Here is a 15,196-nt window from a genome sequence, read left to right on the forward strand (position 1 = left end):
TCAACTTAATACAGAACAGATATAAACACAGGATGTTATATATGAACCTAATGGACACAATAAATCAAAAACCTGTAATATATATGCAAAAAATAAAGAGAAAGAGATCCAAGCATTTCACTAAAAACAGCCATCAAAAAGAGAAGAGAGTGCAAGAGAAGAACAGAACAGAGAAGAACTACAAAAAAAAAATATAAAACAAGTAACAAATGACAATAATTACATACCTACCAACAATTATTTTGAAGGGGAGGAGTTAAGATGGTGGAGTAGTAGGGGCACTCTATGCTTGCCTCCTCCTTGTAACATAGCCAAATACATAACAAATAATTCCTAACATCCAAGAAATCGATAGGAAGACTAAGAGAACAAACTGCATATCTCAGAGGGAGAAAAACAGCCACATCGTGGAAGGTGGAAGCTGTGGAGAAGTGATTAGGGGGAGAAAAGAATTGTGCTGTGGAGAACTGATTAGGGGGAGAAAAGAATTGTGCTGTGGAGGGGAGGGAGCCCTGATCATGAACAAAGGAGAAAGAGAGACAAGACAGAAAAGGAGAGAAAGCAGCGGGCAGGGGACTGTGAAAGAAAAACTCTTCTCCAAAGACATTGACTGGGGAAAGGACAAGAGCTGATTATTTCAAGTTTTTACAAGAAGTGGAGCTCAAAGTCTAAAGTTTTAGAAGTCCACACCATCGCTGGGATCATACCTGGTGGCTTAGGGGTGCTCCTGTGGGGAAAGAGGACAGAGGCCCAGGAGGGGACAGCATGGTCTGAGGATCCCCTGGGTTGCATAGGAGAAAGAGTTCCACTTCTTGGCGTGCATTTGAGAGACATGGCACTGACTCTCAAGGGACAAAAGAGCACTGAGCAGCCCCATTAACTAGCATAGCTGCAGAGGCACCTATCGAAGGCAGCTAACTGGAAGCCAGTTAGCTTTGGCTGTGCTTTACCATAAACTCCTAACCCCGTGTGGTTATGGGACTGCTTTTCCAGGACAAACCAGCACCAGCCACAGTGTGACAAGATCTTCCCCCAGAGGATCAGAGTGGGTCTAGACTGCTGCACAGGATTCCTAAAATTTAGAGTTTTGAAACCCAGCTGAGCACTTGAGATAAAACACAGGAGCACTGATCTATCAGGCAGACAGATGGCTCAGAAACAGAAGGGTGAAGGCAGGGTTCTGATAGAAGCCCGGGACACAATATTCAGAATAGAAGGAGAGAGAAAGAGAGGAGATTGTTCGCTCTTCTATGAGGGCTTCCTGAACAGCAGTTGTTAAAAAAGGAGTGCAAACTCCTCTCTCCAGGGATGAGAGAACAATATAACATTTCCACCCCACACCATCCCCACATTAGCATGAACAGACTTCAGTGAGCAACACAGTATCCCAAGTGGAGGCTCAAGCCATTTACACAAAGTCCCACCCCACTGTGCCCTGCAGGTGCATCTTTACTAGGGCAAGTGATGCTGAGGACCAGTGCAGTAGGCCGCTCCACCAGAAGACCAGCACAAACTCCCCAGCCACACCAATTCCACTGATCATAGAGTGCAGCAAAGCTTCAGCTCTAGGGTAAATAGAATCTAGCCTTTTCTAAAAAGCAGTTAAAATATACCTACTTAAAATGTGCCACACACTGGACAAGATCCAAACAATCCACACTGCAAGCAAGGAGAAACTCTACAGAGGACTGATCTGAGAGAAAGGGTAGCCAAATCACAACAGCAGAGTGTACAAAGCATACACCAAAACAACTATTGAAGGGCCAGGCCCTGGACAGTATATGACCTCTACTTAATACAGTCATTATTATCAGGAGTAGCAATATAACAGGGTTTCCTAACATACAGTTGACAGAGGTCTAGGCAAAATGCCAAGGAGGCAGAATTTATCCCAAAAGAAAGAACTGGAGGAGGTCATGGCCAGGGATCTAATCAAAATAGATGGAAGTAATATGCTTGAACCAGAATTTGAAACAACAATCATAAGGAGAATAGCTGGGCTTGAGAAAAGCATAGAAGAAACCAGAGAGACCTTTACCACAGAGATAAAAGCCCTAAAAACTAATAAAGCCAAAATAAAAAATTATATAACTGAGATGCAAAACCGACTAGATGTATTGGCAACAAGGATGGAAGAAGCAGAGGAATGAATAAGTGACACAGAAGATAAAATTATGGAAAATAATAAAGCTGAAAGGAAGAGGCAAAGAAAAATATTGGATCACGAATGTAGACTTAGGGAACTCAACAACTTCCTGAGCATAATAACATTCATATAATAGGAGTCTCAGAAGAAGAGAGGGGAAAGGGGGCAGAAGGTTTATTTGAGCAAATTATAGCTGAAAACTTCCTTAATTTGGAAAAGAAAACAGACATTGAAATAAAAGAGGCACAGAGAATGCCCATCAAAATCAACAAAAGCCATAGACAACACCAAGACATACTGCAGTAAAATTTAGACTATACACAGGAAAGGAAATAATCTTGAAAGCAGCAAGAGAAAAAAAATCCTTAACTTACAAGGGAAGACAAATCAAAATCGGGTTCACAGCAGATCTCTCCACAGAAACTTTGCAGGCTAGAAGTGAGTGGCATAATATATTCAATGTGCTGAATGGAAAAAATAAATATGTAGCCAAGAATGCTTTATCCAAAAAGGCTGCCATTCAGAATAGAAAGAAAGATAAAGAGTTCCCCAGACAAATCAAACCTAAGAGTTCATGACCACTAAACTAGCCCTATAAGAAATATTATAGGGGACTCTTTGGGAAAGAAATCAAAAGCAACAAAGACTAGAAAGAAACAGAGAACATCAGAAACAACTGTAAAGAAACAACTTAACACAATGGCAATAAATTCATATTTTCCAATAGTCACTCTGAACGTAAGTGGACTAAATGTCTGAATCAAAATATACAGGGTATCAGAATGGATAAACAGGAAAGACCCATCTATATGCTGTCTATAAGAGCATAAATCATTTTAGACCTAAAGAGACTTGCAGATTGAAACTAACAGGATGGAGAACCATCTATCATGCTAATGGATGTCAAAAGAAAGCCAGAGTAAAAATACTTATATCTGACAAAGTAGATTTTGAACCAGACTGCAACAAGGGATGAAGAAGGGCACTATATCATAATTAAGGGGTCTATCCAACAAGAAGATGCAACAACTGTAAACATTTATGCCTCCCAACTTGCATGTATGCAAATATAATAATCAATTAGTAACAAACATAAAGAAATTCACTGAAAATAATACAATAAGAGTAGGGGACTTTAACATGCCACTTACAACAATAGACCATCTAACCAAAACTCAACAAAGAAACAATGACTTTGAATGACACACTGGACCAGATGGACTTAACAGTTATATTCACAACATATCATTCTAGAGCAGTAGAATACACATTTTTAAAGTGCACATGGAATATTCTCCAGAGTATATCACATACTAGGTCACATATCAGGACTCAACAAGTATAAAAATATTGAGATCATACCACGCATATTTTAGGACGCCAACACTATAAGATCAGCCACAAGAAAAAATTTGGAAAGACCAAAAGTATATGGAGGTTAAAGAACATTCTACTAAAGAATGAATGGGCTAACCATGAAATTAAAGAAGAAATTTAAAAATATATGGAACCCAATGAAAATGAAAACATGACAGACCAGAACCACTGGGATGCAAAAGGCAGTCCTACAAGGTAAGTATATTGCAATACAGGCATACCTCAAGAAGCAAGAAATGTCTCAAATACCCAACCTAACCTTACATCTAAAGCAGCTAGAAAAGGAACAGCAAATAAAGACAAAGCCAGTAGAAGATGGGAAATAATAAAGACTAGAGAAATAAACACCATAGAAACAAACAAACAGTAGAACAGATCAACAAAACAAGAACTGGTTCTTTGAAGAATAAAACTGATAAACTTCTAGACAGATTTATCAAAAAGAAAAGAGAAAGTACCCAAATAAATAATGAATGAAAGAGGAGAGATCACAACAAACACTACAAAAATACAAACAATAATAAAAGAATGTTATGAAAAATTATATGCCAAAAATTGAGCAATCTGGAAGAAATAGACAAATTCCTAGAAACATACAAACTACCAAAATTGAAACATGAAGAAACAGGAAATTTGAACAGACCCATAACCAGCAAATAAAATGAATCGGAAATCAAAAATCTCCCAACAAACAAAAGTCCAGGGCCAGATGGCTTCCCAAAGGAATTCTACCAGACATTTAAAGAAGAGTTAATACCTATTCTTCTCAAACTGTTTCAAAAATACAAATGGAAGGAAATCTTCCAAACTCATTCTAGGAGGCTAGCATTACCTTGATTTCAAAACCAGACAAAGAACCTACTAAAAATAAGAATGTCAGGCCAATATCCCTGCTGAACATGGATGGAAAAATTCTCACTAAGATACTAGCAAATCGAATTCAACAGTACATTAAAAGAATTATTCACCATGATCAGGTAGGATTTATTCCTGGGCTGCAATGGTGATTCAATTGCAAATTAATCAACATACACCACATAAATAAAAGAAAGGATAAAACCATATGGTCCTCTCAATAGACATATAAAAAGCATTTGACAAAACACAGCATCCATTCTTGATTTAAAAAAAAAAAACCCTCAACAAAGTAGGGATACACAGAAGATACCTCAACATCATGAAAGCCATATATGAAAGACCCACAGCTAATATCATCCTCAATGGAGAAAAACAGAACTTTAATTAAATGGTCAGGAATTAGATAAGGATGTCCATTCGCACCATTACTATTTAACATAGTACTGGAAGTCTTAGCCTCAGCAATCAGACAACAAAAAGAAATAAAAGGCATCCAAATTGGCAAGGAAAAAAGTCAAACTTTCACTATTTGCAGAGAATGTGATACTCTATGTAGAAAATCCAAAAAAAAAAAAAAACACCAAAAAATTGCTAGACCTAATACATGAATTCAGCAAAGTCTCAGGATATAAAATCAATGTACAGAAATTGGTTGCATTTCTATACACCAATAATGAAGCAGCAGAAAGAGAAATCAAGGAATCGATCCCATTTACAACTGCACCAAAAAACAATTAGGTACCTAGGAATAAACCTAACCAAAGATGTGAAAGATCCATACTCTGAAAACTATAGAACACTTATGAAGGACACTGAAAAAGACACAAAGAAATGGAAAAATGTTCAATGTTCATGGATTGGGAGAGCAAATATTGTTAAAATGTCTATACTACCCAACGCATTCCACATTTTTAATGTAACCCCTATCAAAATACCACCAGCATTTTTCACAGATCTAGAACAAACAATCCTAAAATTTGTATGGAACCACAAAAGACCCTGAATAGCCAAAGCAATCCTGCAAAAGAAAAGCAAAGCTGGAGTCATCAAGACAGTATGATACTGGCACAAAAACAGACACATAGATAACAGGAACAGAATAGAAAACCCAGAAATTGACCCACAACTATATGGTCAACTAATCTTCAACAAAGCAGAAAAGCACATGCAATGCAGAAAAGACAGCCTCTTCAACAAATGGTATTGTGAAAACTGGACAATTATATGCAAAAGAATGGGACTGGACCACTATCTTACACTAGACACAAAAATAAACTCAAAATGGATTCAAGACCTAAGTGAGACTTGAAGCCATAAAACTTCTGGAAGAAAATATAGGCACTAATCTCTTTGAAATCAGCTGTAGAAACATTTTTTTTTAGCTATGTCTCCTCTGGCAAGGGAAACAAAAGCAAAATTAAACTACTGGAACTATATTCAAAAAGAATGAAAATTTGCCATTCACAACTACGTGGATGGAACTAGAGGGTATTATACTAAGCGAAATTAGTCAGAGAAAGACATATCATATGACTTCACTCATACGAGGACTTTACGATACAAAACAGAGGAATATAAAGGAAGGGAAGCAAAAATAATATAAAAACAGGGAGGGGGACAAAAACATAAGAGACTCTTAAATATGGAGAACAAACAGAGGGTTGCTGGAGGGGTTGTGGGAGGGGGTTGGGTTAAATGGGTAGGGGGCATTAAGGAATCTACTCCTGAAATCATTGTTGCACTATATGCTAATTAACTTGGATGTAAATTTTAAAAATTAATTAAATTTTTTTAAATGGGCAGTAAACATGAACAGACATTTCTCCAAAGAAGACATGCAGATGAACAACAGTCACATGAAAAGATGCTCAACATCATTCATCACCAGGAAAGTGCAAATCGAAGACACAATGGGATGTCACCTCACATCAGTCAGAACAGCTAAAATAAAAAACACAAGAAACAACAAATGTTGGCAAGAAGGTAGAAAAAAGGAACCTTGTACACTGCTGGTGGGAATACAAACTGTACAACCACTATGGAAAACAGTTTGGAGGCTCTTCCAAAAAATTAAGACTGAAACGACCAGGGGCACCTGGGTGGCTCAGTCAGTTACACATCCAACTTCAGCTCAGATCATGATCTCATGGTTTGTGGGTTTGAGCCCTGTGTCAGGCTCTGTGCTGACAGCTCACAGCCTGGAGCCTGTTTCAGATTCTGTGTCTCCCTCTCTCTCTCTGACCCTCCCCCATTCATGCTCTGTCTCTCTCTGTCTCAAAAATAAATAAACATTAAAAAAATTTTAAAAACTGACATCAAAATACATCATCAGATTAAAAAAAAAAAAGGACTAGAATGACCATATTAAACAGTAATTTCACTACTGGGTAATTACCAAAAGACTACAAAAACACAAATATGACAAGATATATGCACCCCTATGCATATTATTATTATTATTATTATTATTATTATTGCAGCATTATTTAATATAGAATGAACCCAAGGGCCCATCAATAGATGAATGGATAAAGAAGATGTAATATGTATACACAACAGAACATTACTCAGCCATAAACAAGGAATGAAATCTTGCCATCTGCAATAACATGAATAGATCTAGAAAGTATAAAGCTAAGTGAAATAAGTCAGTTAGAGAAAGTCAAAGAATAGAATAGAATAGAATAGAATAGAATACCCCGAATTCAAAAAGATGTATGTACCCTATTTACTGTAGCACTTTACAATAGCCAAAGCAATCTAAGTGTCCTTTGATAAATGAACAGGTAAAGAAAATGTGGTATACACACACACACACACACACACACACACACACACACACACACTGGAATATTACACAACAATAAATAAGGATGAAATCTTGCTTTTTGTAAAAACATGATGGACCTTGAGGGCATTATGCTAAGTGAAATAAATCAGACTGAGAAAGACAAAGATCATATGATTTCACTGATATGAGGAATCTAAAAACAAAACAAATGAATAAACAAATAAAAAGGAGAATCAGACCTGCAAAAACAAAGAACTCCCTCTGATGGTTGCCAGAGGGAAGGGGGTTGAGGGGATGGACAAAATGCCTGAAGGGGAACAGAAGATACAGGTTTTGTTTATATGGAATGAGTAAGTCATGAAAATAAAAGGTACAGCATAGAGAATACAGTCAATGATATTATAATAGTGTTGTATGGTGAAAGATGGTAGTTACACTTGTGATCATAGCATAATGTATAGAGATGTTGAATCACTATGTTGTATACCTGAAACTAATGTAACGTGTCAACTATACTTAAAATCAAAAAATTTTTAAAAGAGATTCTCTTAACCATTTTGGTGAAAATTATTCTCTTCATCTGAATCATGTAAATATTACTCAGATAAGACCCTAATTCTTCTACATTATTTTCTTTATTAGAACTTTTAAAATTTTTACCATAAGGAAATGACAAATGTTAGACAAAACAGAAGATTCCCATCTATATATTTGCTTTCACTATCAAACTTAAAATTCCATATAAGTAGTAATAGTGTATACTTAGATTCATTCTATAATGGGGTTGATACATTTAATTGCTATAAATAAGAATTAAAAAAATCATATAATATTGTGAAAAATATCTCTTACATTTTCTAGTTCCAAATTATCACTTGTATTTTCTTGGATTTTCTCTGGAACTATAATTTGTAAAAATGGATTTTGAGAACCTGAAGAAAGAAAAAAGGTAGTTAATAATTGTGTCTTATACCTGACTATTTGTTCAGGTTCTTTTGTAGAATTCACTAAAATGCACATATGAGTCATCCTTATGTACTCCTATAAAAATCTTGAAAATGCTTAATTTAAAAACAGAGTAGTTAAGATCAAAAAAAAAAAAAAAAGGACTGGGAGGTGGAGACAGGGCATAGTTAAACTTAGACAAAATTTGCTGTTACTGGAGAAAACAAACAGACCAAAAAAAGGTCAAAGATATACTTCAAGCAAACTTTCCTTAAATAAAAGATTTGAAACAATACACTGAAAAGTACACAGAATTCAGGAATAACTGATAACAATTAAAATTGAGAAATATTCTACTAAAGTTATTGGGTGTCTAAGATAAAGAAAGAATCCTATTGGCCTATGAACAAAAAGAAAAACAAAATCATATTGGGCATAAGGGAGAAAAGCAGGCTGGCTTGACAATTTTTTTTTTAATTTTTTTTTCAACGTTTATTTATTTTTGGGACAGAGAGAGACAGAGCATGAACAGGGGAGGGGCAGAGAGAGAGAGGGAGACACAGAATCGGAAACAGGCTCCAGGCTCTGAGCCATCAGCCCAGAGCCCGACGCGGGGCTCGAACTCACGGACCGCGAGATCGTGACCTGGCTGAAGTCGGACGCTTAACCGACTGCGCCACCCAGGCGCCCCTGGCTTGACAATTTTTATAACAGTATTCAAAATTTAAAAACTGAAGAACAATGTATTTTTTTAAGTGTTTATTTAAATTCCAGTTAGTTATCACACATGGTAATATTAGTTTCAGGTGTACAAAGAGTGATTCAACACTTCCATACAACACCCTATGCTCATCACAAGTGTACTCCTTGATCCTTATTACCTATTTAACCCATGCCCTCACCCACCTCCCCTCCTGTAACCATTAGTTTGTTCTCTATGACTAACAGTCCGTTTCTTGGACTTTTCCCATTTTATTTTATTTTATTTTATTTTATTTTATTTATTTTATTTTATTTTATTTTATTTATTTTATTTTATTTTATTTTATTTTATTTTCCCCTTTGCTCATTTGTTTTGTTTCTGAAATTCCACATAGGAGTGAAATCACATGGTATTCATTTTTCTCTTACCATGGTAAATCACATGGTATTCATCTTTCTATTCTCAGCATATTACTCTCTAACTCTATCCATGTCATTGCTAATGGCAAGATTTCATACTTTTTTAATGTCTGAGTAATATTCCATTGTATATATACATACTACTTCTTTTTTCTTCTCAGATAGAGGATTAGGGTTAGGGTTTATGGCCAGTGTTAGGCTCAGGCTTAAGGTTAGGGCCAGAGTGAGGGCATGTTCCTGGTATCCTGCTGTTTAGAGAACTCTCCAGGGGGCTCAATTTGGAGTTAGGGCTTTGGGGTTAGTGTTAGGGTTAGGATGAGGATGAGGATTAAGGTTCAGGGTTAGGGGTTGGGGATTAAGTTGGAGTTAGGGGTTAGGGTTAGGGTGTTGGGGGCTAGCAGGTTTATATTAACTAGAGAAGATGTTACTTGAACTGATGGTTTATACTCAGTGTAGTTTCAATAAGATATACACAAAGCTCTTCCCATATGCTTCTAACATATGTTTACAAACACTTATATCTTAATGAAAAAGGTGTCACTTGAAACATGCCATAGTTTCATTCAGGTAAGAATAGGTCTATTCCTACATGCTTTTACAGATGCATTTACAAACACATATAAATCAATGCAAAAGATGTTACTTGAACAATGGTTTATATACAGTGCATTTTCAATGAGGTAAGCATACGACTATTCCCATATGCTTTTATGTGTATGTGTAGAAACTTTAATGAAATATGATGATACTTGAAAACTGAATCTACAGAGTGTGGTTTCACAGTGTTAGGCATACAACTATTCCCATATGCTTCTATGCATATGTGAGAAACTTTAATGAAATATGATGATACTTGAAAAGACTGATTATACACAGTGTGGTTTCACATCATTAAGCATATGGCTATTCCTGTATGCTTCTACACATATGAAGAACTATGTTTTTAGAAAATCTTCAAGAAAAAGTGTAGACCCTTGTATTTTATCCCCAACAAAACTGTTATTCAAATATAGAGGCAAAAGACAGGTATTTATAAGCAAAACTCAAGGAAAATAGTTCACCTCCACCTGTCACCAAAGGCAGAGAAACTTCTTCCAACAAAGGTACCAACAGAGTTAAAGGTTAGTTGTGGATATTAAACAAACTTAAATATAGAATAAGGCTAATAAAACTGTGGAAGTCTTAGTTATCCAATAGGGTACAAATGTTATTAAACCATGATGATATAGACATAACATATATAATAATGTCAGGCAGTGTAGCAGAAGAGGAATACCATAAGTGCATCCTGATTTCCTTACATTTATTGCAATGTGGCCCCCAAAAAATGTGACTTAAAGTTTAAAATCAAGTTATAGAAGTAGAAACATACTGTTTAATGGTATAACAGTGTATAATAACTAAGATTTAAAATAACCACAGTCATGTAATAAAGGGGAGAGCCAAAAGTGGGAAGAAGTAGTAAGATATTAATTTTTCTAATTACTTACAGTGAGGAATCACTATTACTGCCTAAATAAAAATTTTAATCTATTATGTAAAACACTATAAATATTCCAAATTAAGAGAAAACATACACAAAGGCACCTACAAAATAAACCAAAAGCCAGATTTTTACAATGAAATACTTTACCAAAACAAAAATATGAAATCAGAAAAGTATGACAAGATCAAGATCTCAGAAGTTGTAAGATCAAAAATCTCAGTTTTATCAATAAATGTAAATAGGATAAAGCAACCAACTAAAGAAAATCTTCAGACTGGATCCACAAAATCAAAATCCAACTATTCAGACCTTCTATGGAATATTAAACACTTGCTCTAAGCTAATACTTATTTTTGAGAACCTAAAATATAACTGGTTCACTTCAGGAAAAGACATATGCTTATAAGAAGACTGGTGGGGCGCCTGGGTGGCGCAGTCGGTTAAGCGTCCGGCTTCAGCCAGGTCACGATCTCGCGGTCCGTGAGTTCGAGCCCCGCGTCAGGCTCTGGGTTGATGGTTCAGAGCCTGGAGCCTGTTTCCGATTCTGTGTCTCCCTGTCTCTCTGCCCCTCCCCCGTTCATGCTCTGTCTCTCTCTGTCCCAAAAATAAATAAAAACGTTGAAAAAAAAAAAAAGACTGGTGATACATGAAATTTAGGTTCAAATCTGTGAGTTTACTCGTGGGACTACAAATTCATCCTATCATAATCTGACCAATTACAGAAGAGTATGTGGAAATAGATATAATCAATATCTTATGTAATCACCATCTTGCCTTCCTGACCCATAGAATGAGAACACTCATGGTAGGAAGTCTGTGAATATCATAATGCACCATCACCAAAACATTAAACCAAAAGTTTTTCTAAATCCAGAAGGTAGTCCAACCCTGAAAAGAATTGAAATATACAAGAGCAGTGATTCCTATTATTTTCCTATTTTGTTTGTTTGATCTGTGCAGATTATAAGCAATAGAGAAAGACAAAGAATTGTCTTAATAATTTAATCAGGTGATATAATAAATATTGTTTATAGTAAAAAATATTGTTCCAAATATAGTCTCTTTACTGAAGCAAAGCAACACAGGCATTGGCACCTGCAAGTAACCCCTGATAGAAAAAGGTGTTTTCTCTCTCCCAATAAGCAGAAACTTTCCAGGAGCAAGTCTGCTTAACAGTGAGAACAATGTACTTTCACCATCCATACTGCCTCAGGTTCTTGAATCATTTGTAGTTCTACTTCTTCCTAGACTCTAACATCTCACTATCTTTGGTAAGGGGAATAATAATTCCTCTCAAAGATGTCCATACTCTAATCCCCAGAACCTGTGAATATGTTAGATTACAAAGCAAAGTATATTAAGGTTGCCAATAAGCTGACCTTAAAATAGGGAATTTATCCTGGATTATCCATGTGGGATTAATTTTTTTTTCATGTGGTATTAATTTAATCACAAGGGTCCTTAAAAGAAGATGAATGGGGGCAGAAGAGAAAACCAGAGAGATGGTTGTGTGAAAATAACTCAGCCCAATATTCCTAGCTTTGAAGATGCAAGGTAGAGGGCCTAGCCAAATAATGCAAACAGCCATTAGAATCTGGAAAAGGCAAAAGGAAGCAGACTACTATAGCCTATAGAAGAAACACAGCACTTTCAACACCCTGATTTTAGCCCAACGAGACCCATCTTTACAAAATTGTAAGATAATAAATTTGTATTAAGCCACTAAATTTGTGGTAAACTGTTACAGCAACAATAAAAAATTAATACATCATCTAAGAGACAATTATTCTGGAATTCTGGAATGAAATTGGACCACCATCTCAAACTATATATAAATATAAACAATACATACAAATATAATCTGAAACCATTAAACTCTTTATAAGAAAAAATAGGCAGTAAGCTTTTTGACATGGGTCTTAGTAATACTTTTTTGGATCAGTCTCCTTGGATAAGGGCAAAAAAATCCCAAAAATAAATAAATGGGATTACATCGAACTACAAAAACTTTTATGCAACAAAGGAAATCATCAATGAAATTAAAAGGCAACCTGCTGAATGAAAGTAGATATTTGCATACATCTGATAAGGGGTTAATATTCAAAATATATAAAGAACTTACACAAGTTAATATCTAAAAAACAAACAAACAAACAAACAAACAAGCAACACAATTAAGAAACAGGCAAAGGGGCACCTGGGTGGCTCAGTTGTTAAGCATCCGACTTCAGCTCGGGTCATGATCTCACAATTCATGTGTTCAAACCCCACATCAGGCTCTCTGCTGACAGCTCAGAGCCTGGAGTCTGTTTCAGATTCAGTGTCTCCCTCTCTCTCTGCCCCTCTCCCTCCCCCACTCATGCTCTTTCTCTCTCAAATAAACATTTTTTTTTAATTTACAAAAAAAAAGAAAAGAAAAGAAATGGACAGAGAATTTAAATATACATTACTCCAAAGAAGACATACAGATGGCAAACAGGCCCATGAAAAGATGTTCAACATCATTAATCGTCAGGGAAATGCAAATCAAAACTACAATGAGATATCAATTCACATGTGTCAGACTGATTATCAAGAAGACAAAAAATAGTGTTCTTAAAAAAAATAAAATTTGAACAGATTGGAATTTGGATGATCTAAGAAATTTTTGTTAATTTTTAAGGTGTGATCATGATACTATGAGATTATATTTCAAAAGTATATTTTTTGTCAATTAGCAATACATACTGAAATATTTAGAGATGAAATGATATGTCTATAACTTGTTCCAAATAATATGAGAACAGAAAAGCAGAGGAACATAAAAAGAATTGGCTAGGAATTTATAATTGTTGAAGCTGGGTTTTTTATACTCTTCTACTTCTGCATTTATTTGAAATTTCCATAATTAAAAATAAAATAATAACAGTAGAGGCCAAATAGTAAAGTATCCTCAAAGTGTTATTGGAAAAATAACTGTCAGTCTGAAATTCCATATCAAGCTAAATTGCCATTCAAGAGTGAGGGAGATATAAGGATATTTTCAAGTGAACAGACATTTTGTCACTCAAAATTTTTATGAAAAAGCTAAGAAAGGAAGAAGTGCTAGAAACAAGGTAAGCAAAGAAAGCAGTAAACAGTGGATAAATCTAAGCAAACTTGACTGAGGAAACAAATAGTAATAGAGATAATGACTAGGAAAATAATAAAAGTGGCACTAAATACTAAATAACAATAATATGTAAGAAGATGAGAGTGGTGTCTGACAACTTTCTATTCTCATTGTTGGAGGAGTTAAAATGGCAGAAAAGTACAGCTGTATTGAGGTCAGAATACTTGAAACACCCAGGAAATCTATCCGCGGAGTTACAGGAGAATCTCCACAGGTGGAGGGAGATAGCTTGGCAGGACTGAGCTGTGAGTATATGAATTGGGGGACATAAAACAGAGTGGGCACAGAGGGGAGGGATCCCCTTCTATGAAGAGACAAAAGGGAAAAAGAAGGTGTGGACTGTGGTATTGTGTTAGGACAAGAGAAAAACCTCTGCAGATCAGGACTGGTGAACAAGAAATAGAAGAGTGCCACTCTCTGCTTTGCAAACAGCCATAGGAGCTGAAGATCAGAGTTTTCAAAAGCACTCCTTTCTCCAAACTGGAAGACATGTGCACACTTCCGGTGGGGAGGGAGGCCGACCTGGGGAGCAGTAGTGATCTCAGGGGCACACTGGGAGAGAACAGTCCCCTCCCTTGAGTACTGTGGGAAGAGGGTATATTGCCCCCCAAGGAAAAACGACCCTGCAGGCGTCTACCTTATCAGCAGGGCTGAGTGGCGCTACCCCAGAACAAGGTCTGGGACATGCCCACTCCTTTAAGACCTCAGGTTTTGAATCCCAGCCAAGCACCCCAGAATGCACCGGAGAACTGTGGGGCAGGACAAACCAGCCACTAGTGCTACTCTGTGAGAGCTGGCTGAACAGCGTGGTTTGAGACACAGGGTCTGGGGAAAGACTGGATGTCGCCATTTTTCCTCTCCCTCACCAACATGGTGAGGCTTCAGGGAAGGGAACAGCTGCCCCCAGTGGAGGCTTAGACCTGCTTACACCAAACCCCGCCCCTCCATGCCTGGTAACTGCCTATCTATTGGAGTGAGACCAACACTGATCAAACCAGACAGCCTCTTCTCCAGACCAGCACAGCCACTGGTCCCAGGTACCAACAGACAACTGTACTGCAGTTTTGTATGTTAATCTGTTGCTCTTTTCTCTCTCTCTCTCTCTCTCTCTCTCTCTCTCTCTCTTTACTTTTCTTTCCTTCTCCTCTCTTTTCTTTTTCTTTCTACCCTCTTCTTTTTTTTCCTTTGGAATCAGGCACATAGTTTCTGATTTGATTTTTGGCCAGAAAATCTGCTTTGTCTGTTTAATCAGGCATTTTTACTCTATTCTTTTTACACCTTTTCTATAGCTCCTTCTTCTTTATTTTCCTTTCTCTCTTT

At 36.5% G+C, this 15,196-nt stretch overlaps 1 protein-coding gene across 1 annotated transcript in view; it reads right to left on the minus strand.

Moving 5' to 3' along the window:
* ADAM32 (ADAM metallopeptidase domain 32) overlaps nt 1–15,196 on the minus strand; it is a 278,094-nt gene that overhangs the window by 255,956 nt on the left and 6,942 nt on the right. Inside the window, exon 2 of the mRNA XM_040490395.1 lies at nt 8,025–8,104. Within this exon, the coding sequence (XP_040346329.1) occupies nt 8,025–8,104 (80 nt within the window). The remainder of the gene's footprint in view (nt 1–8,024; nt 8,105–15,196) is intronic.

Source organism: Herpailurus yagouaroundi, unplaced genomic scaffold, assembly GCF_014898765.1.
Source record: "Herpailurus yagouaroundi ecotype Mexico unplaced genomic scaffold, PumYag 28, whole genome shotgun sequence".
Lineage (NCBI taxonomy): Eukaryota > Metazoa > Chordata > Mammalia > Carnivora > Felidae > Herpailurus > Herpailurus yagouaroundi.